Below are 25,587 nucleotides of genomic sequence, written 5' to 3' on the forward strand. Positions count from 1 at the left end.
ATTTTTATAATCCTATAAAAATTTCTTCTCAATAAGCCATTACCTACATGTTCCAATATTAATGGATACTAATGTATTAAATCCTTTTTGTTTAAATAGAGTAACACCTACATCTTGATTTGACATGTCCCAGTAAGGTCTTTCTCCATAAGACATAACTTCCCACATGACTATTCCATAGCTCCATACATCACTGGCTGACGTGAATTTCCGGTATTGGATAGCTTCAGGTGCTGTCCACCTTACAGGAATTTTCCCACCCTATTATAAAAAGAAATTGACATTTTAAACATGTATAATAACTTATAAATCATTTATGGCAATACCAAAAAAGCTACTAATAAGTATTTGTATATGTGGTTGGTAAGTCAGCAGCATTAGGTCTATTCACCATGGATCTCTCTATGTGTATTTAAAGTTACTTATCTGTTTTTTAGAAACTCATTACAAGTTTTCATTTTTAAGGCAACTCAACTTAATGGGCCTTGTGTGGTCTTAGGGCAAGAGTCTAGTAAAAAGACAATGACAAATTAGGCAAAGTTACTAGTAAAATGGAATGAAATATGGGGTATTTAAATAGATCCTCACGTATTTTCTTTTTTTGTAAGTTCACAAAAGCTATAAGAATCAGCAGTTACTATTCTTTAAAAATCTTTATTTACATGTTTATATTTTTCTGCTACAGTTATGAGTGCTAGTAATTAGATGTTGTTGTATGTAACTGTGTATTATTTATATGAACATCCCAATATAAGGTAAGTATATTATAATTCTTCCCTTCTTAGCCTATATGTTGATTATAAAAATAAATACATAATAATTCTTCTAAAAGGGAAAAACAGCAACCACAAAAAGTTGAGCTCAATTTCCATCTTTTCCCCTATTTATTTTTGCTTTCTTGGTAGGAACATCTTAGGAATATGAAGAAGCACAGTAACAGACTTTTTCTTACAGTAGTTGTATAGACAGCTTCTGGATCATCCTCTATAACTCGGGACAGGCCGAAATCTGACACCTTACAAACAAGATTGCTGTTGACAAGAATATTTCGAGCTGCAAGGTCCCTGTGAACATATCCCATATCGGCCAAATATCTCATTCCAGCAGCAATTCCTCTCAGCATTCCTACTAACTGAATGACTGTAAATTGCCCATCATGTTTCTGCAGAAAGACACAAACGCAGTTACCTATACTTTAAAAGGGACAAAAATCACCATGAAAATGTCTACATACTAGTCATTTACCATTATATAATAGGAATTGTTAATTAATTTTCTATATAATACAGACACTTGTGAAAAAACATAACACAGGGTGATTTAACTGACAGCCAAATAAAATAAAATAGACTTTTGACAATTATTTAGTTACTTATATTAGTTTGTTATTTTAAGAATAATAGTTTGAGATTATACAAGTCCAAAAGTATAAGCTTTTAAGACAAAGTTAGGCAATGGAATACCCCCAAAATATTACCTATGACAGCTAAGTATTTTCCCCACATGGCACAAAAACTTATAAATAACCTAAAAACATATAAAGGAATGAATACAAATATATTAAGATTTTTTTCTCCAAATGGTACAAAAAGGAAAAGGAAACAGTTCTGAATCAAAATGAAGAGAAAGAAGTACAAAATGTTTATAGCACTGACTTTGTTTTCATTTCATTCCTTTCTTTGTTTTGCAATAGGTAGCAACATTACTTGAAACAAAGATTTCTCTAAGATAGATATACTAGCAAATGCGATTGAGAACTGTGTACAACCAGACTGGCCTCAATATATTTCTAATCCGTTGTTAACCCACAGATTTCTCTGAGTACAAACACGCTATATGAAGGATGATGATTTGAACTGATGAACTTTGTAGGTGATGCTCAAAAGAGCTGACAGTTATGCATATTATAATAATGCAGCAATGAAAGTTTCTCTAAATCCTGACTGCCTATAAAACTGAGTTGGATGTCATTCCAAATCATGTAAAATAACTTTATATGTCCTCTTATCTTTTAGATTATTTTCTCTTTGCCATTTGGAAAAAAATATTAACGTGTTCATATTATTAGGTGAAAAGCCTCTGAGAATAAAAATATTTATATTTATACATTTAAAATTTATCACTTACAAAATAATCACATACCATTAATTTAAAAAAAATGTTAGCAATTATGCATTTTATGCTCAGTGTTCACATAACAATATTATAGAATTAGCTCTACAGGGCAGAGTAGGATCTTAGTGTCAACATCAAATGGTTATCTCACTTTTTAGACTTCTCTGTATTTTTTCAATATTTCATTTACAATTGTATATGCTGTTCTACAACATGTATTCAAGTTACAGGGCTTCAGGAATCCTCTATACTTCAGGTAATGGTAGTGATGGAAACCATTTTTTTAAACCACATTGTGTCAATTAAATACTCAAGAGATTCCAGTTTAATTCAGTCTGGATCTCTGATTATCAATCTGATTTTCACAGACAATTTTCTGACCTCTTACACTATACACTGTTCAAATTTTACATTGCAAAAAAAAGTTCATGAAATTATATTGGCAGCATGCATAGTATATTTAGAATGGAAGGAAAATTCTGGTACTCACTCTGAGAAATGCATCTAGGGCTCCATTTTCCATGAATTCTATTATAATCATAACTGGTTTCCCTAAAATAAAAAAAAAATAAAAAAAAAATAAAAGAGAGAGAGAAAGAGAGAGAGAGAGAGAGAGAGAGAGAGAGAGAGAGAGAGAGAGAGACAATGTTGTTTCAGAAGCCATAACCTCAACTTCAGGGTTATTCCCTCTCTCACCTTAGATAAAACACATGGCGTTCTTCTGAAAGACCGCAAAGGTGAGATGTGAATGTTTCGAATGTTTCTAGTGTTGCTTTTAAGCTCAGAGTCATTAAATGTCTGCTTGTGATGGTCACAATTCACAAAATTAAACTGTACAAATAAAAGTCAGTGTGTTCTTCTGGCTCCTCCTTTGTGAGCAAAACTGAGAAAATGACACTTTATTTAAAATGTAAAGACTAAACTCTAACTTTTATGGCTCTGGAAGCTCACAAAAACATTTATAAGTTGTTCCATCTATCTATAAGATGTATTCTTCAACTCTAACCTTGTATTCATTTTTCCTGATTTTTCTTTTACTGAGGTGGTAGCACAAAAGAATTGTTTTATACCAAGAACATCATTGATTTGGAATATAAAATATGTTCACAATTTTACTTTTTAAAAAATTATGTACACAATAAATTCATTTCTGACAATTGGTCCATTTGATTAATAAAATTATAACTATATCTACCTCTTGTAACAACCCCTTCCAAATGGACAACATTTGGGTGGTCAAACTGCCCCATGATGCTTGCTTCACACAGAAAGTCTCTCCTTTGTTTTTCTGTGTAACCAACTTTCAGAGTTTTGATGGCTACCGCAACATCTCTTTTCCCTGGAAGTTTCAAACGACCACTGCAGACTTCTCCAAATTCTCCTGAAGTAACAGAACAAGCAGGTGTATTTTAATTTCTGAAATATTTCCTTTATCAAAGTAAATGCATTATATTCTTTAAAATCTTTTTTTAATAATACAGTATTTTCATAAATACTTTGCAAAGCTCTCCAAGTTATAATAAACACATTCCCATAGATGGGTGATTCTCTTTCCCAGACACAATGAAGTTGTTTAGGAAAATAATGGCATGGATGAAATTTTAGCTCATTCATAGAAGTTAAGCTTTCCTAAACTGTGTGGTACACAGACTATTATTTTTCAATGGGATTAACAAACATTCTTTCCAAGTCGACATTTAGATTTGAAATACACTGTATAACCTACACTGCCTACCTAAAAGATAAGGGCACATTATCAAATTCTAACCATTGCTACTGCTTTTAAAGTTTAAGAAGCAAATATTTATCAAAGATTTAAAAGAGTGGAATTTATATGCACTATATCTATTAGATTAAAGGGAATTGGATCCCAAAATGTATAATTATTATGAAAATACATTGTAAATATAGAAAAATAAAATTCCCTTTAAATAATTCACACACATTAATTTTCTACATAGATTTAAACAGTGCAATGGCTAATACCTACAAATATAAGAAAAAAAGGATAAAACGAACACTTTTCTAGAAAACGGTAAATCAAATAGGAGGAAATGTATATTCCAGGAAAATTCTGACTTTTTAAAAATACCACATTATTTCTTGAACAAGCCAGAATTATTATGAAATAGATTACCATAATTTTAAAAATCCAACAGAAAATCAAATATATAAGGATTCTCTGTGTCATATGCTTCTTTTCCACTATTTTTCTTAAGATTTCATAAACAAGTACAGCCTCATTGCTTTCAACAGTTCAGGTAAATGCAAAAGTTCTATTCTTAAGATATAATTATTTGCCTGTCATTATGATGTATGACTTTCGATTTTGGCTAAATGGAACAGCTGAACAAGGAAGCTACAACAGCCTTACCTGCACCAATCACACGCTCAATTTTAATACAAGAGGCATCTAGCTCCTTGGCGAATTGATGGACAGCTCTATTTGGGTCCTCATAGGTTTCAGGGTCAATGTAGGTTTTGGTGCCTGGAAATTTAACTGTAATGATGTAAGAAAGCATGACTGTGATGAAGCAAAGCACTTATTGTGCAGTCAGCCCAGGAATTTCATTATGCAGAGTGCTCCTTGGAACAGTGAACTTGCTTCCACATCACCTGATTCACAGCAGTTTTAACAGACTACTTCAGTCTGCTGGCGTACAGGTATTATCTGCAAGCTTCTATAGGTAGCATAGGATCCAGCTCATAGGTTACTAACTGAATTGCTTTTCCAGTAAATCAACAAAAGACATCCACCAAAATTTCTGACAGGCCTATCAAACTGGAGGTTTAATTAGATTCACTGCTATCATGGCACAGTTCAAGCCATACTGAGGTTTGTAATGGACTTGGAAACACATTTGTAAACCTATCAGTCAGTCAATCAAATTAATACACTGGGAAAAGAAGACATTTCATTTACAGGTAGCCCACTACGCTGACAGCAATATTAAAAACATTTAGACATCTTACTTATCTTTTTTATTTTTTAAAAGACCAACCACCATTGACATATACATAAAATTAATACAAGATGTGAGGGACTGCTATCACAGAATCAAAGAGAAATCTTCTAAAGACATAGTTTCGTCTTCACCTTGAAGGTCAATAGAGGCCAGATGTACAAAGTGCAGAGTAAAGTTAGAAAATTGACAATATTCCTGGGATCTGTTAACCAAGTATGACAGTGATTTGAAAGAGGAATGGTTTATATGAACTTTCAATTATAAGGCTTTGGAAGATCTTAACTGCTATGAGGAGGTAGCCGATATGCCTCACAAAAGGTAGTCAAAATTCAAACAACATAGAATCATCTTAAAAGTTTCTTCTTAAAATGCACCTAGAAACATGCAGGTAACAGAAAATGCTATATCAACTTTATATTCAATTTCATTACAATAATGTATTCGAAATCTAACCATTTGGTTAAAGACAGAGATACGATAGATAGGCATATATTTGATTATATTAATGCAACAAAAAAAATTACACTATATCCTCATAAAAACTTTATTGTTTTTAACAAAGCCACTGAACAATCTTTCCATTAAATCTTACTATTTAGAGAACAATATATTTCTTTATATATTACACTGCAGCCTAACTGTGCTTATGTCATCACATTAAAATTATATTTTAAAAAGAAACGCGCAACAAACAAAAAGAAGCAGAATGTATAAAGGAAAATGGAATTTAAAAATCTTGATTTATTTTGCTGTAGTTGATTGTTTATCCAAAATTGATTGTCTTAAACAATTATTGTTGCAGTTTATAAAACTGACAGATGCTCATTTGTTACTAAAGCTGAACATGAAAAAAAAACAACACAAGAAGAAAAGAGAGAGGGTATAGAAAGAGAAAAGAGAGAAGAAGGGGTACAGGGGAGGGGAAAAGAGAAAAAGAGAGAAGGGAAGAAAACAATAGGTTAACCTCCTAGATTGGCAGGCAGATGGAAAATGAGCCATCTTCTCCTTTTTTATTCTCTCATTGTTTTTTTTTTTTTTTGGTTTTGTTTTTTTATAAGGGAGCTAGATTGGAGGTAACCTTTTGCATCTCAAATGGGTCTCGGATGGTTCTTTATTCAAGCTGTCATAAAACATTTTGACAGGCCAGAGCAATTCTGGCATAAAAACATGAAATACTGCCCAGCTTGGATTCAAAGACATTGTTAGAAGACATGGTAGGAGGAAACAAAATGCAAATTGGAATTTCTTCACTAAACTCCTCCATTGTGTTTATACCTTTAAATGTAGCACTTGGGGCCATAGAGAGTTGAGGGCACCTGATACAAATGACTGGACATTCTATTAAATTCAGTGCAGTGCTCTAAAAGCTAGTTAAATGGTTGCTTTCAAGTTTCTGTAAAAATTCAATCTGGTGTCTTAGCACCTAGGAAAATTGTCAGTGTACTAAAGGAATAAAAGGACACCAACTTGTAAATAGCTGGTGACCATGGTGTTGTACTTTATGTATTTTAGATAAAGTCATAAAATAAAATAAAATGCCTGATTCTCATCAAATGACAACAAAAGGCATCCTTGCAAATAGGATTTACCAAGAGATTATTTGTTTACGTGTATTTTATTTTTTCATTACTCATTTAAAAGTGAATGTTTTAAAATAATGAAAATATTGACATAATTTCTGAATATTCTGGTTTGTTGCTAATCCCAACTTAAGGGTATGAGCTTTTTTTGTTTTAATATCTCATTTACATTTCTCATGAAAGTTAAATATCTTATAACCACCACTGATATTTTACTCTAGAAATTAAAACTGTTTATATACAGCAAGTTTATCTTATCTATATTATCAGGTAAAACATACAGCTTTTTTTTTCTGATTACAAACTGGATATGAAATGTAAAAAAAGTGAATGGCATTAAAATATTAAAACCAAGTGATGACAATTAAGCATAAGGCTATGCAACAAGTTTTGGATAAGCCATGTTTCAATTTACCTTTGGCATTTACCTGCAAGTTAAAAGCAAATAAACTAAATGTATTTGATAATTTTGGGATGTCTCAGATATACTCAATAAATGAAAGAAATGTGACACACTGACTATGGTAATATTAAATAACTGTGCCATAAATTATTCACATATAGGTAGGAGCAGGGATTCTAGGAACTATGATCTTATGTTACTCATATACATTTAACACTAGAAATAAAAAATTAAGCATTCAAGTTTTGATCCTCTCCTTCCTGTCTGGTGAAAAATATTCTCTCATAAAAGAGAAAAAAAAATGGAACCTCCACTTTTTCTGTATATCTTCTTGATGTAAACTGCTCTCATCACTGAGGATTGTCACAGGACAATCACTTGTCAAATTAGCAAAAGGAAGCTCCAATATTGGAAAAATCAAATAATCCCAGGTGAGGTAGCAAAAATCACACATGTTCAGTGATAATCAAGGGCAAATTCAAGTTTTGTGAGGCTTGAAACTTACGCAATTTGGGATACCCTTTTTAAGAAAAAGAATATATGACCATATACACAAAATTGCTGGACATTCTCAGGCCTTCAAAAAAATTCCTTGAAAGTGAGGGGCCCTGGAACATAAACTTCATAATAAAGCCATCTTTGGCCATACCTTTTACTTTAATTTGTAGTGATATGTAGTATCCCACATGCCCTTCCTGCCTTCAAAGCTTGGAATTCTATGAGTTTCATGTTCAATTAGGATTTGTATTATGTAAAACCACTTCTCTTTCTAAATTAAAGTCAAGGTAAATGTTGATTCAACAAATATAAACAGATTGAAGAAATACAGAAATAATAAGAACATTCACAAATTGTGAATTTAAACTACACATTTTCATTGGAATTAAAAAAAAGGCTGATGAGGAAATTCTAAAACAGAATAGGAATTCCTGATCGATGATGAGATATCCTTATGACTTTAGGATGGGTACATAATATCTTCTTAGACAATGACATAAGAATCAGATAAAAAATGCAATAAAATTTATAATTCTTATGCCGTTTATAGGAAATTTATGCATCAAAAATTTAGTATAGAGTACAGCTACTAAGCAAAATACATAAAATTGGTTTTTAATATTTTCAAGGATTAAAAACAGGAATAATGGGCTTGGGTAACAGTATAATTAATTATCAGAATGGAAATTATTTGATTGTTAGATTTTGATTTTGCCTGCATAAAGTAATAACATTTACCTGCATGGTTCTCATTTTCACTTGCTATTCACATTGCAAAAATAATAGGTTTAATGCAGATGGACGTCTATTTTCTTTGGCTCCGTGAGCTTTCTTCTGACTATGATTTCTAAGATGAACTTTTAAAAATCAGAGGATTTAATCCTACTATTATACTATTTATGCTCCATGAAATATCTATCAGTGATAATTTATAGTAGCTGAAGACAAGGAGGCTCCTTAGCTTGTATCACTAGCTGGGCGGAAAAAAAGGGCCTATTCTTCTATCTTGAAATGATGTTCCTTAGCTAGAACATGGGCGCATGCAACATTTAATAGATTATTATTAGAGTGCTAAGAAACACTTGGGCAAAGTTTTCAAAAGGAAAAATTATGATGTAAAAGCAGCTGAATATTATGTAAGTTATATTACATTTCTAAATATATTTTATTTTTACAAATTCACATCACATGACATTCATTCTAAATATCTCATTCAAATGTTTTCTAACAACATTTGAGTTCATTATCTAATTTCAAGAAGGATGCATGAGGATTTTGTTCATGCCAATATTGATAACTGTATTAATTGGGGTACATAATAATAAAGAAAAGCCAAACACTTACAATGAAAGTAAAGTTCTTCATCCCCTTCTTGGTCAGCTTTGCTATAACCACAGTGCCTGGAATAAAGCAAATTTGTGACAATCTCAATAAATAATCTTACCTTATTTAAAATTCAGTGTAATGTACCTCAGTTTTTTTTTAACAACATAGTAGTTAGAGCTATAAGCAAAATACAAAAACCTTCCTGTTCCATAATTATTAACTAATTTAGTAATAATATAGCAATCCATATGATTTTAAAAATGCACAGAAAACAAAGTTTTTGTGTGAAAAAATGTAAAGGGAACGCTTTGTAAATTTAGATTTATCAATGAGTAAATATTTGCTTACATCTTTTCTGAAGGAAACAAACAAACAGATTTTAAGTGATTTCCACAGACTCTTAAATAACTAAAAGAGTAAATCTTTCCCCAGGTATCTTCTAAATTAACAGATTTTAAATGATTTCCACAGACTCTTAAATAACTAAAAGAGTAAATCTTTCCCCAGGTATCTTCTAAATTTACTATGAAACACTAACTCTGAAAATAACCAGTAAAAATTCACTCAGTAGAAATTACAACACTCATTCCCGTTAAACTAAGGACAGTGATCAAACTCATACTGTATTTTGATCTTGGGAGAATGACAATTTATTGACCTTTAGTGTTTTATATCAGACGAAGAATGTTTACATTTACTATTTAAAACTTTAATATACTAAATCAATAAACAATAGGCTGACATAATTCTGAAATATCAATATATTTTGTGTTAGAGATTAGATCAAATTTGTGTTGTACCTTCTTCCAATGATGAAGCCAAAGACCATGAACACCAAAATTATGGTCCCGGCCACAGCAACCACAGCGATTATAATAACAGGATTTTGTTCACTTGAGACGGCTGTAGCTGTAAATAGAGGAAACGGGTTCAGAAACATTGATAACACGCAAGAACGTGAGAGGCTAAACAAGAGATATCTCTTTTATTTAATTCACTTCTAATTTTAAATAAATGCACTATACTATAACCATATAAATTTAAATAAATGTTTATTTCTGCATTTTAAAGCAGTGATTAGGACAATACTTGCACCTATTTTATATATCTTGGCTATAAAAGAAACCCATCAATTTCTTATTGAATGGCTATATCCCTACTTAGTCGTTGGAGGCTTAGTTATGCATCCAGAGGTAGAAACACTTGATTTGCAAATGCTATTGAATACCTCTGTTCCTCAGCAAGGCATGTGATAACTCTTTGTCTTTATTTCTGGTATGTAAAATAGTAACCAAAACACATACTCCATGTATTTTTAAAGCACTTTAATATACATTGAATGCTTTGTCTCCTGTTCCTCAGCAAGGCATGTGATAACTCTTTGTCTTTATTTCTGGTATGTAAAATAGGAACCAAAACACATACTCCATGTATTTTTAAAGCACTTTAATATACATTGAATGCTTTGTCTCTTACATCATCAAAATAGAATAAAAAACATCATGTAGTCATGGTAAAGCATCATGAATTTATAGTTCACTGTAATTCTGAAAAAAGATAAGCTGAATTGCTGGTGCTAATTTTCATAAAGTATGCAGTAACCAGATTTGAGAGTTTAAGATTATAAAGGAGCTAGCTTCTTTATAAAAGAGAAAACTTTCTGCAAGTATGTTAAAAAACACTTTATCATTATCTAATTGTAAACATTTCTTGTACAATACTAAGTGATTCTTCTATGCTCATTAAGGCAAGCCCAGCTGGACCTTTCTGAGAGTCTCTTTGGGAACAAGTACATATTTACATGTCCTTTAAAACAGCTTCTGATTCAGAATTCTTCAAAGTAACATGAACTTATCACTACTATTTTTTTCGAATTAGTAAAGTTTTACTTATATGGTAATTCACAATTGTCAGATTTTCCCCATAGGATTATATTTTCAATACCAGCATAGACTTCATAAAATCATCAAAGACACACAAAATAATAAAAATGTATATTCTTATAAATGATCCAGTTGCAAATATTATATAATATATAATATGAAACTAATATAGTTTGCTTATTCTGAAACAATCAACAGCTGTACTCTTTTATTTAAAGCAGGATGGAAAAAACCACTTCTTGTTGGTGGCAAGGGACTGGGTCTCTAGAGTAGGAAATCATATGTAGGCAGAGTATATCTCACCACAATAGGCAGCATAAAATTCTTTTCTGATCGGCCTTTCTCTAGTTTATCTACGTCTGTCTCATTTTGACAACTTATCTCAATTTTATATACCTATGCTAACAAGAGAGAGCTCCTACACTGAAAAATAGTAAAAATAACTGGTTTAATAGATAGTTTCTCAACAAAGGTACTATATACACTTCCTAATTTATCACCTGCTGATTTGCTCCCTGAGGGAAGTAAACAAAGGTTAAAAAAAAAAAAAAAAGAAAACTATTCCAAGTTTTAATTTCTAAATTACAGCATATTATCACACAACAGAGAAAAGAGGACTTCAAGTATTGTTCGGTAGTTTTTTGTTTTTACCTGCATATACATATATTTATAAAGAGAGGAAAAGGAATGGAGTTGTTCTACTTATGAGGAAGGAAAAATTATACACATGTGTGTAGAAATTCTTTCCATTCAATCAGTGTGTCCCATGGGTCTAATTCTTTGCTTGTCTTAGGCTCAGTTCTTCCCTTAGCTTTAGAAATGGAACTCCAATGAGAAAACTTAACTTAGGTGAATGATGAATCAAAATTTATATTTATGTGTTTTTATATATAGTCAGGGTCATACTTTAATCTTTCCATAGTTGACATTTACAGTTAATATTTTCATCTGTTTCATGGGCAATACATTTTTGAACTAATTTTTAAAGGCTATACAGAACACCATGGTTTAAAAATTGTAAAAACAGTAGATTTGACTCTGTATCGAAGGGGATTTTAAGATGTATGTGCAATGGTATGGACTGTTTAACTTGTGTTTTCAAACGATGCTGGAGTGACTTCTTTTCGGCAGCATCTGCCCTCCTGCCCTGCTTCCTAGCACAGTGACTCACTGTTCCCTAACATGCTGATAACTTTGGCCCATGCACTGTACCAGTATTTAATTGTGTGGCCAGAATCTGTGTACCTGTCTGTCTTTTTCACTGCACTTTCAGCTGACAGCACCAACTGTGCCATCTAACTCTTAGCATCCCTAACTCTTAGCACAGTATCTTGTACTAACTCAGTGTTTCTTAGAGGGTAGTCTGGGAATCCCTGAGGGTCCTCAAGAGCTTTCCAGGGAATCTGCAAGATCAAACTATTTTCATATAATACAAAGATGTTATTTGTCTTTTTCATTCTCATTTGCTCACAAGAGCACAGCTGAGTTTCCAGAAGCTACATGACTTGTGAAATGTCATCACTAAATGTCTAATGTGTTTATGTAATATGTTTTTAAAGTTTCAGTTTTAACTTCTAATGTGATGAAAACTGGAATATATAACCCACACAAACAAAATCTTTTTGAGAGTCCTCTGAGATCCAAAAGTTTGAGAAAGGTTGTTTTACATAATAAGAGTTAATATATATATATTAATAAATACTAACTTAATGTAAGTTAATAATATATATTATATATATTATAATATATAATAAGAGTTAATAATAAGTTAATATACACAAAGTACCTAGTACAGTGTCTATACTTGACACTCATGCTAGGCACTATACTTGGCATTTTGTGTATATTAACTTATTTAATCCTCAGAATACCCTATGAGTAGGGTACTACTATTCTAGAATTTAGTGTACAGAGAAGTAGCTCATTCAAAGTCCTACAACTGGACCTGGCAAAACTGAGATTTGAAACCAGGCATTTGTCTGCTGGCATTGACAGTTACTTAATACTGAGTTCTACATTGATGAGTGTGTGGTATTCATTCACTGCTCATTTACTGAGTGCCTTCTACGTGCCAAGCACTGCAGTAGGCACTGGCAAGACAACAGTAATTTAAAAAAAGATATGGATCCTTCTTTCATCAACATTACATTCCAGTGACAGAGAATATTCTGATGATAAAAAAAAATCACCAAATTCTTTCTAAAGCAAAAATCCACTTACAACATTCATTTCACATGATCATTCAGGTTCTACTACTTCAACTTATTCTCTGAGGCTTAATTATTTCTTTTGTAAATAATGAAAAGAACATCTATTAATCTCAGCACTCAATAAATAATAGTTTGGTCCATATTCTCAATTTACAAAGTAAGGAAAAGCCACAAATTCATTTTGGAAGTTTTCAAACCTAAATGTGAGATAACTAATTGATGTTTCTAGTTTAAGTTTAAACTATTCATTATAATATGAATATTAAAAACAAAAAGTAAAAATAAAAAAATGAAAAAAACATAATTTGAAGTGTCTTATTTATTATGTTAGAAGTCATAAAGTGATATCATGAGATCAGTCTGAGTTGAAAACTACCAGAACAAATTTTAACCCTTGACCACTCAAATGTTTAAATGTTGAAATCTTAATCTAAAGTGCTTTATGTTTTGGGGGCTAGTAAATTTAGATACTGCCATTTTTGGTCTTACATTCTCCATTCAAAAATATTTTGAAAGAAGAATATTGTATAGTTAATGCAAAGGATATTTATCAATTTACTCTACCTTTTAAAAGATCTATAAAAGTGTTTCTCTGAAGTCAAAATAACTCTTTAATAAAACTATATTGATTAAATTTGTTTAGAAACATTTTTTTTAAATTGAGAAAAGAGAATCATACAACATTTTTTTAGGAGAATCATATAACATTTTTTTAAAACTCACTATTATTTAGAATTTTGTAGGAACACTAGATTTGCAAGAAGATGAGGAGGTAACAGTTGGATGAACCTTGTTGCCTGAATAGTAATGTCATGAGGAATCAAAAACTCAAAAATAAAGAAACACACGGAGACCTCAGCCTAGCTGAAGAGCAACCAGCAGTGGCACTCAAGGTGTTCTGAACATGCACTCTAACAGTAAACTGTGACATGCATCCTGACATACACACCTGTTTATTTATTATATACTGTATATATTTTTACTACAATATTGTGTTCCATTATAAAACATAAAATTATAAAGGGGCTTCTTTGATATTTGGTTATATTCTATTTTTAAGCTGAGTGATGGGAACAGAGATATTCATTTAATTATATTCTTTAAATTTCATAGACACTTTAAACATATTCTTTAGCATGCTTAAAATATTTCATAACAAAAAAGGACAAATGACAAAAATAAAAAGAAATACAGGTTTTAAGATCTTTCTGAACTCCAGTTTTTGAAATCATTGCTAAAGGGCAAGTAGCTTAAATTAACACAGGTTCTTAGATCCTATCTTTCTCTTGCCCACCCTAGTATACATCCTGGCCTCATGTGGGAGTTTCTGTGAAGTAGTTTTGATGAACACAATTAGAGTAAGATCATTTTGAGGTTTACAGACACATCTTGTGTCAACACACAAATAGAATGAGTCCTGCTTCTGTTTCTAACTTTACCTTTTTTTTTAACAAAAATACATTATATATATATTATGAATATATTAAAGAATATAGATCATTCTTTATATATATTATATATTAAGATATATTAAAGAATCTATATATTATATGTAATATATATTATATTAAAGAATATAGATCATTCTTTATATATATTATATATTAAGATATATTAAAGAATCTATATATTATATGTAATATATATTATATTAAAGAATATATATTCTTTTATATATAAAAGAATATATTAAAGAATCTAATTTATATGTAAAGAATCTAATTTAAGTTGTAAGGTTCTAGCATTGCTAAATAGGTAAGCAAATTTTAAATTATTATTCTGAACAACATTTACAAAGTGCATATACATGTACATATATGTTTATATATAAAAAATATTTTGATGCAAATCACTCCTATATTGACAAAAAATATGCCAGTATGTGTATACAGTACATACACAGTATGTGTGTATATATGCCAGAGTTATTGAGTGTAAGAAGCCAAACCAAAGTTGGTAATTACCTTCAAACATTTTACCTGTAGCTTCCTCTAGTGTAGCAACATCAAGTCTGGGACTGTAATTTCCATAACCAGCAGCAGTAAAAGCCCGAATCTGGAAAACATACACTGTTCCTGGTTTCAAATTATTAATGGAGGCAGAAGTGGACTTGGTTTTTACTGTTGAGTAAGTCCGTTCCCTTTGATCCTAGAAACAATATTTACAGGTAATATTTAATTGTGATTGCAACCAGACAACTTGACAGTCAATTCTTGCAATTTACTTCAATTTGCTGCATTGTTTTTATAGAGGCTACATTTTACCTTGTGGAATATTACAGCATTGAGTTGTTTCTAAGACAATATAAAATGTAAATGGGAAAGGTATGCCTTTGTTCTACAAATTTCAAAGAGAAATAATATCGTTAAAACTTTTATGGTATTCTGAGCTTCTGCTTTGTCAGGACAGGGCACAATGGCAGGACCTATTTAGCCATAATACAAATTGATCAAAACGTGGGTACACCTGTAAAATCTATGGTTTAAAAGAGGTCTTCATGTCATAATGTAGTTCTCTTAATTTTTTCCTGAATGTTATTTAGCAAGCAAAATGCCATATGCTAACAATGTAGAAAGTTATTAAATCAGTTAACACTATCACCACACTGACATATCAATTATTTTTAATAAAAGCCACATTTCTCACAGAATAAAACCACATCTGCAAAATAGTATTTAATGAAATATTTTTACATTAAAATTTTAAATATGAAAGTTAAAATATTACATGGTTTATGGTTTGACAATATTTTAAACACCATTTAGTTCAATCTCCTATTTTGATGTGAAAACTGAGGCTTGCAGAGTTTATTAAAATAATGAAGTCACATTTTTATCATCAATTTTTCATCCTCTAAGCATTAAACATATTTTTATATGTGTATGTGTGTATGTAGGCATATATAAGTGTAAGAATAAAATAAAAAATTCAAGCATATAAAAACTCCATCAAAATATTTAAATAAATAAAAATTCAAAGCTTCACTGATGTGATTCTCATAGGCTATTTATGAATAAAAGTTATAAAAAATTATACTTCAAAATATCTAATTTTAGACAGTTCTTATTTATCCTATAATAAATATCTTTGTTCAACTTTCTCTGACAATAAAATTCATAGAAATCTTAAAACGTCAGTCTGACTTTTTGATTTGCCTTCATGCAGATGTCTGCATATATACTTAAACCTGATTTAGTGAAACTGAACTGTGACTGTCTTCATTATAATCATTTATAAAAATGACAGTTGGTATTACATGTATTTATCTCAAGTAAAAAACTAGTCATAACTCAGATGACACAACAATATATAAATCACATGCTTGCATATATTACAATAAAATATAATGCAGTACTGCTACTGTCTTCTAATAATTGCACAATTTGTGAATTTAATGCTTAATGTAGATACATTCTGTTTGTCACACAAAATAAAAAATAACAATTCCAGAGCAAGAATTTGCAAAATATTTCAGATTTTCAACATATTTCATATTTGCATTGTGAGAAACTTTACTCTCATTGCCTAACTTATATTTAAAAAAAATGTGTTTTATTGCTTTTGAAATCTGATATAATTTCATGAAGGACTGTTAGAATTCACTGAAAAACAGATATAACAAAAACCACATTAAAAACAATGTTCCCCTATCAAACACATTTGGTGGGACAAGAAATATATTCCCTGGTACAAAAATGAAGCATACAAAATGCAAGTGTGGCCATGAAGTCATGAAGTAATAATGCAAATAATAAGCAAAATTATTTTAAACTTAATCTAAAAAATTAGCACTAACTTTATTTTAAACTATGTTTTTCTTTGAAGAAAAAAATGTATCTATTACCCATGTACTGTATGCATTTCAATTTATTCAATTAATTCAACACAGCCCCATAGTTTTTCCAAAGCGTTAGGCCCCCATTTTGTAATTCTGTCTAATGGTTAAAATGGGTATGTACATTATAGCACTTCAGCCAACTAAGTTAATAGTAGTAACACTTATTATTACTATTACTTTAATAATGGTAATAGTTTCTGTGTTTCAAATCTTCAACAAGATCTTTCTGTAGGTGGGACCTGGATAATAATTTGTGAACAAGTTATACATATAAAATTAATATAATATAAAAATAATATATATTTGTATTTTTTCTCCTCTCCAAACAAAACAGAAATATATACACTCATATACTCAGATGTATCACTATTGACTAAAATTTAGTCATTATATGGAGATTAAAGGAGTAGCACCTGGGTTTCAGCCATATGATTTTTCATGTAGGGAGAGGTGTAAAGAACTGGTAGACACTATTAGCATAACGTATATGAGATAAACTTCAGGAAGAATTTAAAGGAGTGAAATATCACCTGATTCTTAAGAATACTACATATTTATTATACAAAATACTCTTATTTTTTTAAATTTCTAAATTATTTGAGGGTATCATCATTATCACCGAAATTGCATAAATTAAAGAAATCATTATGAGCCTAAACAGACAAACTAAATAAAACTGTTTCCAAAAATGCATTGGGGCTGTGTGGTTTCTGTGGTACTATAACATCCTACATCTAATTATTATGATATCAAAAACTGATTAAATAAATATACAAATGGAATATTTTCATTTATGTAACACAGAAACTCAATACATAGAAATCATAATTATAATGATGAATCAGAGACTCAGGGAGATGATTACTAAAAATGACTAAAATTAATTACGAAGTTTGAAGAAGCTCCAGATAGTTGGCATAATGACCAACCTCAGTCTACAATACAGCAGGATGACACAAGACACACCGCACATTGCTGTACATTTCAGCTGCTCTTAGCACTTACTTTCTCGTAATACTTGATTTCATATTCTGTGATGACTCCATTGGGATGCTCTGGTTCCTGCCAGGAAAGCTCGACACTCCGCTGCAGCACTCTCTCCTTCATTACTCCGCTCACTTGCGAGGGAGCTGTTTGGACAAGATGTGTCAATAAACAATGAGAAAATTCACTGGATGCCTCAAATCAAATGTCACAACTGATCAGTCCCATGCTGTGCCAGTTTCATTAAGGTAAAAGAAAGCACCTTTTCATAGCTCACAATTCAGAAGCTAATGAATATTCAAACAGGACCTTATTACTGTTCATAAACCTTAATAGAAATTTAAATTAAAGTGCAAACAGCAGAAGATAGCATTGTTCAAGTTAGTGAAAAATGGAAATGATGGGCTGAGAATGACAATTAAGCAAATAAATGCTAATTAAGGCTAGAAAATATGATTTCAGATTAATCTCCAGTTATAAACTAAGTCTAAATATTTATTTCAAAAGCAACAGCAATTACAGTTTTTAAAAGAAAAATAAATAATTTAATACTATGCCAGAAAAAGTATATGGAATGACTCCTTTAATATTAAAGGGATCACACTGTTTAAAACGTTTTTATGTTTCACTTCTATATGTGTGAGTGTGTGTGTATTCCCAAAGAATTCCAAGTAATGTTGGAAAAAAATTTTGTACTTTATTAGGTCAACCTCAAGGAAATACAAATGCTGCTACTAGTTAAAATATATGCATGAACACACATACACTCACATACAGACAATGTAACCTAGGTTTCAAGCTTTGATAGCAGCAATTTGAAGCTACAGTCTTACTTTCTCTTTCTATATAGATAATAATATGCTTAAAGTTCTTTCATTCTAATTAGTGGCATATATTCTTTCTGGTAGCTAAGACTGTGGAATGTAGCAAACTAATTTGCTCTGTCTAATTTGCTCAGTGATGATTAACTAGTTGTCTTCTCTGTCTAAATGAGTAGCAGCACTGGCTTGGCTGAATTTCAGTGGGGTCATTATGTTCCATGTATCATGCTCTATCTCATTCTGTAAAATATTTTCAGACTGTTAATCTAATTTTCAGACATCCAAAATTGTTAATAATCCTGCTGACAGAAAAGCAATTACATGGGGCCTAAGCTGTTTAATCAACCTTCTGATGTTTATCCCTTTGGCTTTATTTTGTTTCCTCTACTTCTTAATATTTTCCTTTATCAATGTCTAGAACACACATTTTTCACTTCTTTCTGACTTGGCAATTTTGAAGAAAGGACATGGAAGAAGCATGACTCCTATTTCCTCCCAGATTACCAACAAAAGCATAACTAGGGCAGATTAAGTGAGACAACTTTCCCTTCAAAAGGTTGCAGCTGAAGTACTCAACAGACTGTTTACAGACTAAATGAATTTCTGATATGTTTTCCATGAATCAAATTTCTAATAAGAAAATTTTTTTCTACCACAACTTTCCAAACCTGAATATATGCAGCAAAGAAGAAATTGTCTCTAAAGTGGATATGTGTCTCCATCCAGAACAGGCTTAGCACATTTTAGCAGACTGTGATGTTCAAGAGACTGCTTCCTTAGGCCATAGCCTTGGGAAACATGAACACCAAGTAATCCTGAGGTGCGATCCTATTGAACAAATAATCTCTAATGGTCTAAATTACTTAACAAAATCATTCAGAAAAATCTATATTTTAACTTTAATTGGTAGAATAAGAAAAAGAAATGCAGTACAGGTGAGAATACTGCAATGATCAACATAATGTAATTTACCCAAAAGGGCTGCTGGTCTATGATCAGGGTTTACAACTTATGTGTGCCATTTGAAAATAGGTTAGAAGGAAATCAGTTAGAGAGCTAGTATGTGTAAATCTCCAGGTCTCTTTTAAATAACACGCATAGCTTAATGTGATTTTCAATATAAGTCAAACTATGACCTTTTACTTGGTTTCTGTCCTTAAGTACTATGGTGAGGGGCAGAAGACACTTCCAAGGTATGGAAGAGACTTGGGGATACAAATCTACCTCATTTAGTTTCCGACACATTAAAGCAAGACCTGGGTATAAAATGGGACTTCATTTCTGTAAGTTATACATCAAAATTACATTCATTTTTTTCATCCTGGAAAAGAACTTTTACAAATACAATTATAGTAATTGGGAAATGGGGAACAGAAAGGCACCTAAAAATACATTTTAATTATATAAAATTTTGAAACTCATATCACAGCACTAACAGTGCAGTATGCTACAATATATTTTCCTTCTCTCACATAAGAAGCTATATCTGATAATGACTACATTCCTGATTTCTTGGATATTTCTTTTTTTTTAAATCACCTGCTGACACTATATCAAGTCACATGTTTTAAGAGGGTCAGATTGAAGTACTAGCACATGGCCCTTGAGAATGGATAAACTGCATGATATGCAAAATCTTTGTTTTATGTCCTTCAAACACATTTGGTACAAGAAAACTTGTTATATTTTCCCTTGAGTTTCAATAGGCATACAGGATGTACAATTCACAGGATATATGCAGCTTATAAACAAAAACATCTCTAACCTAGTCAGATTCTAACAATGTCATTATTTTCAAATAAAGTTATACATTAAAGCAAATTTGAAGTGGCATAAAGGTAGGCTAATCTAAAAACACAATGATTTCTATGGTTAATATATTTGATCTACTAAATTAATCACATCATACCAATTTTACTAGGAATGTGCCAAAATATTCAATTAACTATAATCTGTAGTTCATTTCTGAAAAGAAAATGTAAACGACTAAATTACATGCATATTTAAGAAACAATTAGGTGTTATGACATTTAAAGTATAATTTTCATAATTATCAAATGAAATTAAATATACTGCAGTTGGAATTGATGTGAAACTAATAAAGAATAACCAACAATAATAAAAGTCCCTGAGTTAGAAAATGTAGAAAAACAAATAAGAGGAACTTTTTGACATGAATTTTGAGTAGGACTTCTAATGAATAATTAACAGATTTATTTCTCATCTAAGTTTCTAGAAATATTCAAATATAAAAATTGTTTTCAACTAAAGAAACAGATGAAACTTTTTTTCACTTAAAGATCTTCAAGACTTATCGGGACATAAGACATAATAATTAAATAAAATATCAAACAGACTAAGCCATGAAACACATTATTATTCGTATTTGGAATCTTCATGAAAGACAATGAAAGATAATCTTAGGAAATTCAGAAATGGTTTCCATAGTTCAAATGGTAAATTTCAACAGCATAAAAATGAAGTTGATAAAGTTGATGAAACAGGAAAGCGAAAGTCTAATGACAGGCAGAAAAGTAAATTTGTGGGCTGGTTTGTTAGTAAGCGACTCTGAATTGAAAAATAATCAGTAATAAGAATGATAGTTTAATGTAAGGATGTGAAACAATTAGCATTTTATAGATTTTGAGCTTCAAACACTCCTATGTGGTGATTTTTGATCTTAATCAATTTCCAATTAAAATCCAATTATAAAAAATATATTTAAATTACACATTGGACTATATTCTTAAGTGCTCCATTCTTCCCTCTAAAATGTTAAGCTTACCTGTATGTACAGGGAAATTTTCTTATCATAAAGCGGAGAAAAAATGAAGCACAGCAGGCAGAATGGCCCCCCAAAGATGTCCATACTCTAATCTCTGGAACATGTGAATGTGTAAATTACATGGCTAAAGGGACATTGCAAATGTAATTAAGGCTATAGTCTTTAGAATAATACAAAAAAATTCCTGAATTTTTCTCAGAGGGCCCAATCTAACCATATGAGCCCTTAAGGGCAGAGATGTTTCTCCAACCAGGGTCAGAGAGTTGCTGCAGAAGTCAGAAGGATTTGAATTGTGAGAGGAAATCAACCTGTTATTGCTGGAAGGAGCCACATGGGAAACAGAAGAATATATGGGGACAGCCTTTAGGAGTAAAGGCTGACAGGCAGGGAAATGGAGACTTCAGTCCTCCAAGCACAAAGAAACTGAATTCTGCCAATAACAGGAATGCTTGGAAGTAGATCTTCCCCAAAGCCTCCGAATAGGAGCCCAGACCAGCTGACAACTTGATTTCAGCCTTGTGAGACTGTCAGCAGAGGATCCAGCTGAGCCTTGCTGTGCCCAGACTTCTGACACACAAACTGTGAGATAATAAATTAGTGTTGTTTTAAATTGTTCTGGTAATTGTGGCAGCAACAGAACACTAATAAATACAGTAAGGAGAAAAGTAGACCTACTGAGTCAGCAGAGGATCCAGCTGAGCCTTGCTGTGCCCAGACTTCTGACACACAAACTGTGAGATAATAAATTAGTGTTGTTTTAAATTGTTGTGGTAATTGTGGCAGCAACAGAACACTAATAAATACAGTAAGGAGAAAAGTAGACCTACTGAAATTTTTATGAAGTCTATGAAAAAAGGTTAGTGATAACGCAGTTTAATAATATGATATATCAAACTTCATGTTGAAATAGCATGGAGTCAAGGAATATTGTTCTTGATTAAGACCCCAAACACAATGTTTTATAGAAAAGAAATTTCCGTTACACGTTTTGAAGAAACATATTTTTTTTTGTGGTGGAACTTTAATGAAGCTCATGAGTCTCATTTTGGATTTAACAAGTAATTTATTTATACCAGTCATCATTTTCCTTGCACTTTTGTTCTAACCTAATTTCAACAAAGAATGAAGTGGAAAAATGTATTTGTATTTCCAAACAATACAGTGAGGTAAGATGGGTCAACAAGCATGAAATGACCTTTCCTCATGCATATCAAGTTGTTAAATCTATTGACACGTTTGATTTCTACTAGGTAAATATAAAAAGTGAAAATGAAGCCATCTTTAGAACACAGTCAAAGATAAATCTGATAATAACAGAATCATAGTCTTTTACTGAATACTTTTGTTGCTATTATTATAAGTATGAAATTCATTTTTAACAATCCTTTGAAATAACAAACGTGTATTATTAGGAGCTTAGTATTTTCTAATACACAACGTTCAGCTTTCTTAATCTTCCCCACAGGTGTTTTCATTTTTGCACTATAGGACATATATATAGACACACATATAAATTTATTTCAATAACAAAACATTAGGCCAGAAGTACGCATAGTATAGTGTAGTATCATGTAACACAGCAATTCCATTTTTAGAGTATGTAAAAATATGTATAAAAATGCTAACGTGATTTCATTAAATTTCAATTTCCTGGCATGAAAAAAGGGTCAGTAGCAAGATTATGAACAGTAAGTATTTAAAATAATAATATAAAAAAAAGCACAGGGACTAGGGGCAATTTAGTATACACCAATTATGAAGAATCCATTTGCAATAGATGTCCATCAAATTATCTTTGATTGGAGAGATGCATGATCTGTGACTAAAACAAACATAAAATTTCATTCTATAATAAGTAGTTGAAAAAATATTAGTAGAAGATGAATTGATCATTTTTTCCATAATTAAATTATGATATTTGCATTGCTACCTACTTAACATTAGGTTGATATTCAAAATATAAAATAAACAATGTAATAAGATATAAAATGAGTTTTTAAATAAATTAAAAAAATCTTACTCAAAAGACACCTTGAATAACGGCTAAAGATAAGATATGAAAGTTCAGTGAGAAAATGAGTATGATGTTGAACTGACAAAGCAAGAAAATAAAAGCACCCTGGATAGTAAGTAAGAAAATAAAAGCCGTAGTCAAGTAAGTATACATGTGAATTAAATCAACATATTTCCAGCAGTGTAATAAAATACCTGACAGGAACAACAAGAGTCACTACTCCACTATTTGATCAGCTAAGAACAGTCCTGTTCTTTAAAATAGTGGTTATAAAGTGGTCTGAAAATACATTTTTCTGAGAATGAAATTTTCTTTGGTGTTATCAGATAATTGGTAAACAACCGTTTGGATGTTTAATTACTACAGTACAGGAGTTAGCACTTCCCAGCAAAATCTCTAAGTTAAATGCTTTAAAGGGCAAAGAGGTAACAGTTGTGGAGAAAGCTACAGTTGACTGTTGGTCCTAAGTGCATATTGGGACTTCTGTAGTCTCTGCCAAATTACTTACTAAAATGCCAAAATGAAGGGCTAATTTGTAACTCCTGGTACCTCTCAATGTATAAAAATCAATCAATCAATCAATCTAGAACACAGTAGGTATAAATTAGGCAGCTTCCCAGAACTAGCTGTCTGACTCACACCAGTCCTATTCACAAATGAATAACTAAATGATGACCTAACAAGGCAATTTAGAAGGGTCAGTGAACCCTTGATATCGAGTCATACATGTTTCTTATCTTTTCAATCAACAGTTAATACTATTTTTTTTTTTTTACCTATTTTAGTTCTAGTCAACACATATTTGTTTGGCATTACTATATGCAGGATATAGAGGGTTTTTATAGATTTTCACAGTTTTCAAAATTTCCTCTCTCTCTATATATATGCGTGTGCATGCGTACACACACACACACACACACATCACCTTTCTTTCCTACTATAACCTAACGAAGTAGTTATCATTGTCTTTTTATTGGCAAAGAAGCTGAGCCTTTCAGAAATTAAGAAGCATCCCCTCAGGAAGAGGCAGATTTCAGATTAAGTCCAAAGTCCTAACTCCCAGCTTTTTCCAACTATGCTGAAATAATTCTAGGTGCTGGCTCTTCTTGAGAGCATATATTAGAAGGAGGAAAGCTGAGTAGTCATTCATTCATTTAATATTTATTGAGAATCCACAATGTGACGGGACATTAGGTTTTGGGGATATAATAATGAGAAGACCCTTAGGTATCTGCTCAACGGGCAGTACTTCTAGAACCTGAAGCTAGCAGAAGAGGTTAAGCTGAGCAAGAATTTTTTTAAGTCATTTTTTTTTTAAATCGCAAATGCCTGTTTATGCTACCAATCTCAAAAAGTGCAAAAGAGTGGAAACTGAGATTCCCTCCCAACCTAGTCTCCATGTTACAAAGATACCTTTCCTTAAAGCAACAATTCTTCACAGTTTTTTTGGTATCCTTCCAGGAATAGTCTAGGTAAAAACAAATGTATGCATTTTATTTATATGAATGGTATTATTCTAACAGGATAGTTCAGAACCTTGATTTTTTTCATTTACACTGTTATTGTATAACATGTATTATTTAACGCATATAGATCTGCATCACTCTTTTATCACCTGTGTTATATTCCATTATATGGGTGTGCCATGATTTATTTGACCAGGCCCTTATCAACAGGTGCAATCCTTTTCCAATATTTTTCTCTTACAAATTATGATGCAATAAAACTTCTGGCAAACTGATATTTAATATGAATTCTCTAAGGAGGAAAAAAACATTTCAGAGCAGTCTAGCACTTACAAGTGAAAAGAGGTGGATAAGGTTATATGACTGAGTAAGCAAAATATGGCCACTGTTAAAACTTTAAATTTAGAGTTATTAAAAAGAAATGAGGGATAAAGTTATTATTATTTAAAATATTCTAGAGTATTGACACTCAAAGTACAGACTGGCTACTCAAAGAGAAGTTGCAAGTCATTGGTCTATAGGACGATGGGGAACTTGTATCAAATGTACACCACCTGTGTCAGTCAGCACTTCTTGTTGCTCAGCCGACATTTTTACTTAGCATGACTTCTTGATGAAGCATTTCTTTTTCTGTGCAACTCCTTGATCATTTTCTTTCTGGTGGAAGCTACTTATATATTGTTCTCTGGAATTTTGAA

At 31.4% G+C, this 25,587-nt stretch overlaps 1 protein-coding gene across 2 annotated transcripts in view; it reads right to left on the bottom strand.

Moving 5' to 3' along the window:
- Window positions 1-25,587, bottom strand: part of LOC103601822 (ephrin type-A receptor 7) — a 103,449-nt gene that overhangs the window by 14,648 nt on the left and 63,214 nt on the right. The window contains exons 3-11 of one of the 2 annotated variants that reach the window (XM_008586236.1): window positions 17,825-17,949; window positions 14,961-15,129; window positions 9,689-9,797; window positions 8,907-8,962; window positions 4,490-4,615; window positions 3,311-3,496; window positions 2,606-2,667; window positions 953-1,162; window positions 112-261 (exon numbers count right to left, since the gene is read on the bottom strand). In XM_008586236.1, coding sequence (XP_008584458.1) covers window positions 112-261; window positions 953-1,162; window positions 2,606-2,667; window positions 3,311-3,496; window positions 4,490-4,615; window positions 8,907-8,962; window positions 9,689-9,797; window positions 14,961-15,129; window positions 17,825-17,949 — 1,193 coding nt within the window. Of the gene's footprint in view, window positions 1-111; window positions 262-952; window positions 1,163-2,605; window positions 2,668-3,310; window positions 3,497-4,489; window positions 4,616-8,906; window positions 8,963-9,688; window positions 9,798-14,945; window positions 15,130-17,824; window positions 17,950-25,587 lie in introns of both variants that reach the window. The other variant, XM_008586237.1, reaches the window with a different exon arrangement.

The sequence above is a fragment of the Galeopterus variegatus genome, unplaced genomic scaffold (genome assembly GCF_000696425.1).
Source record: "Galeopterus variegatus unplaced genomic scaffold, G_variegatus-3.0.2 Scaffold3894, whole genome shotgun sequence".
Lineage (NCBI taxonomy): Eukaryota > Metazoa > Chordata > Mammalia > Dermoptera > Cynocephalidae > Galeopterus > Galeopterus variegatus.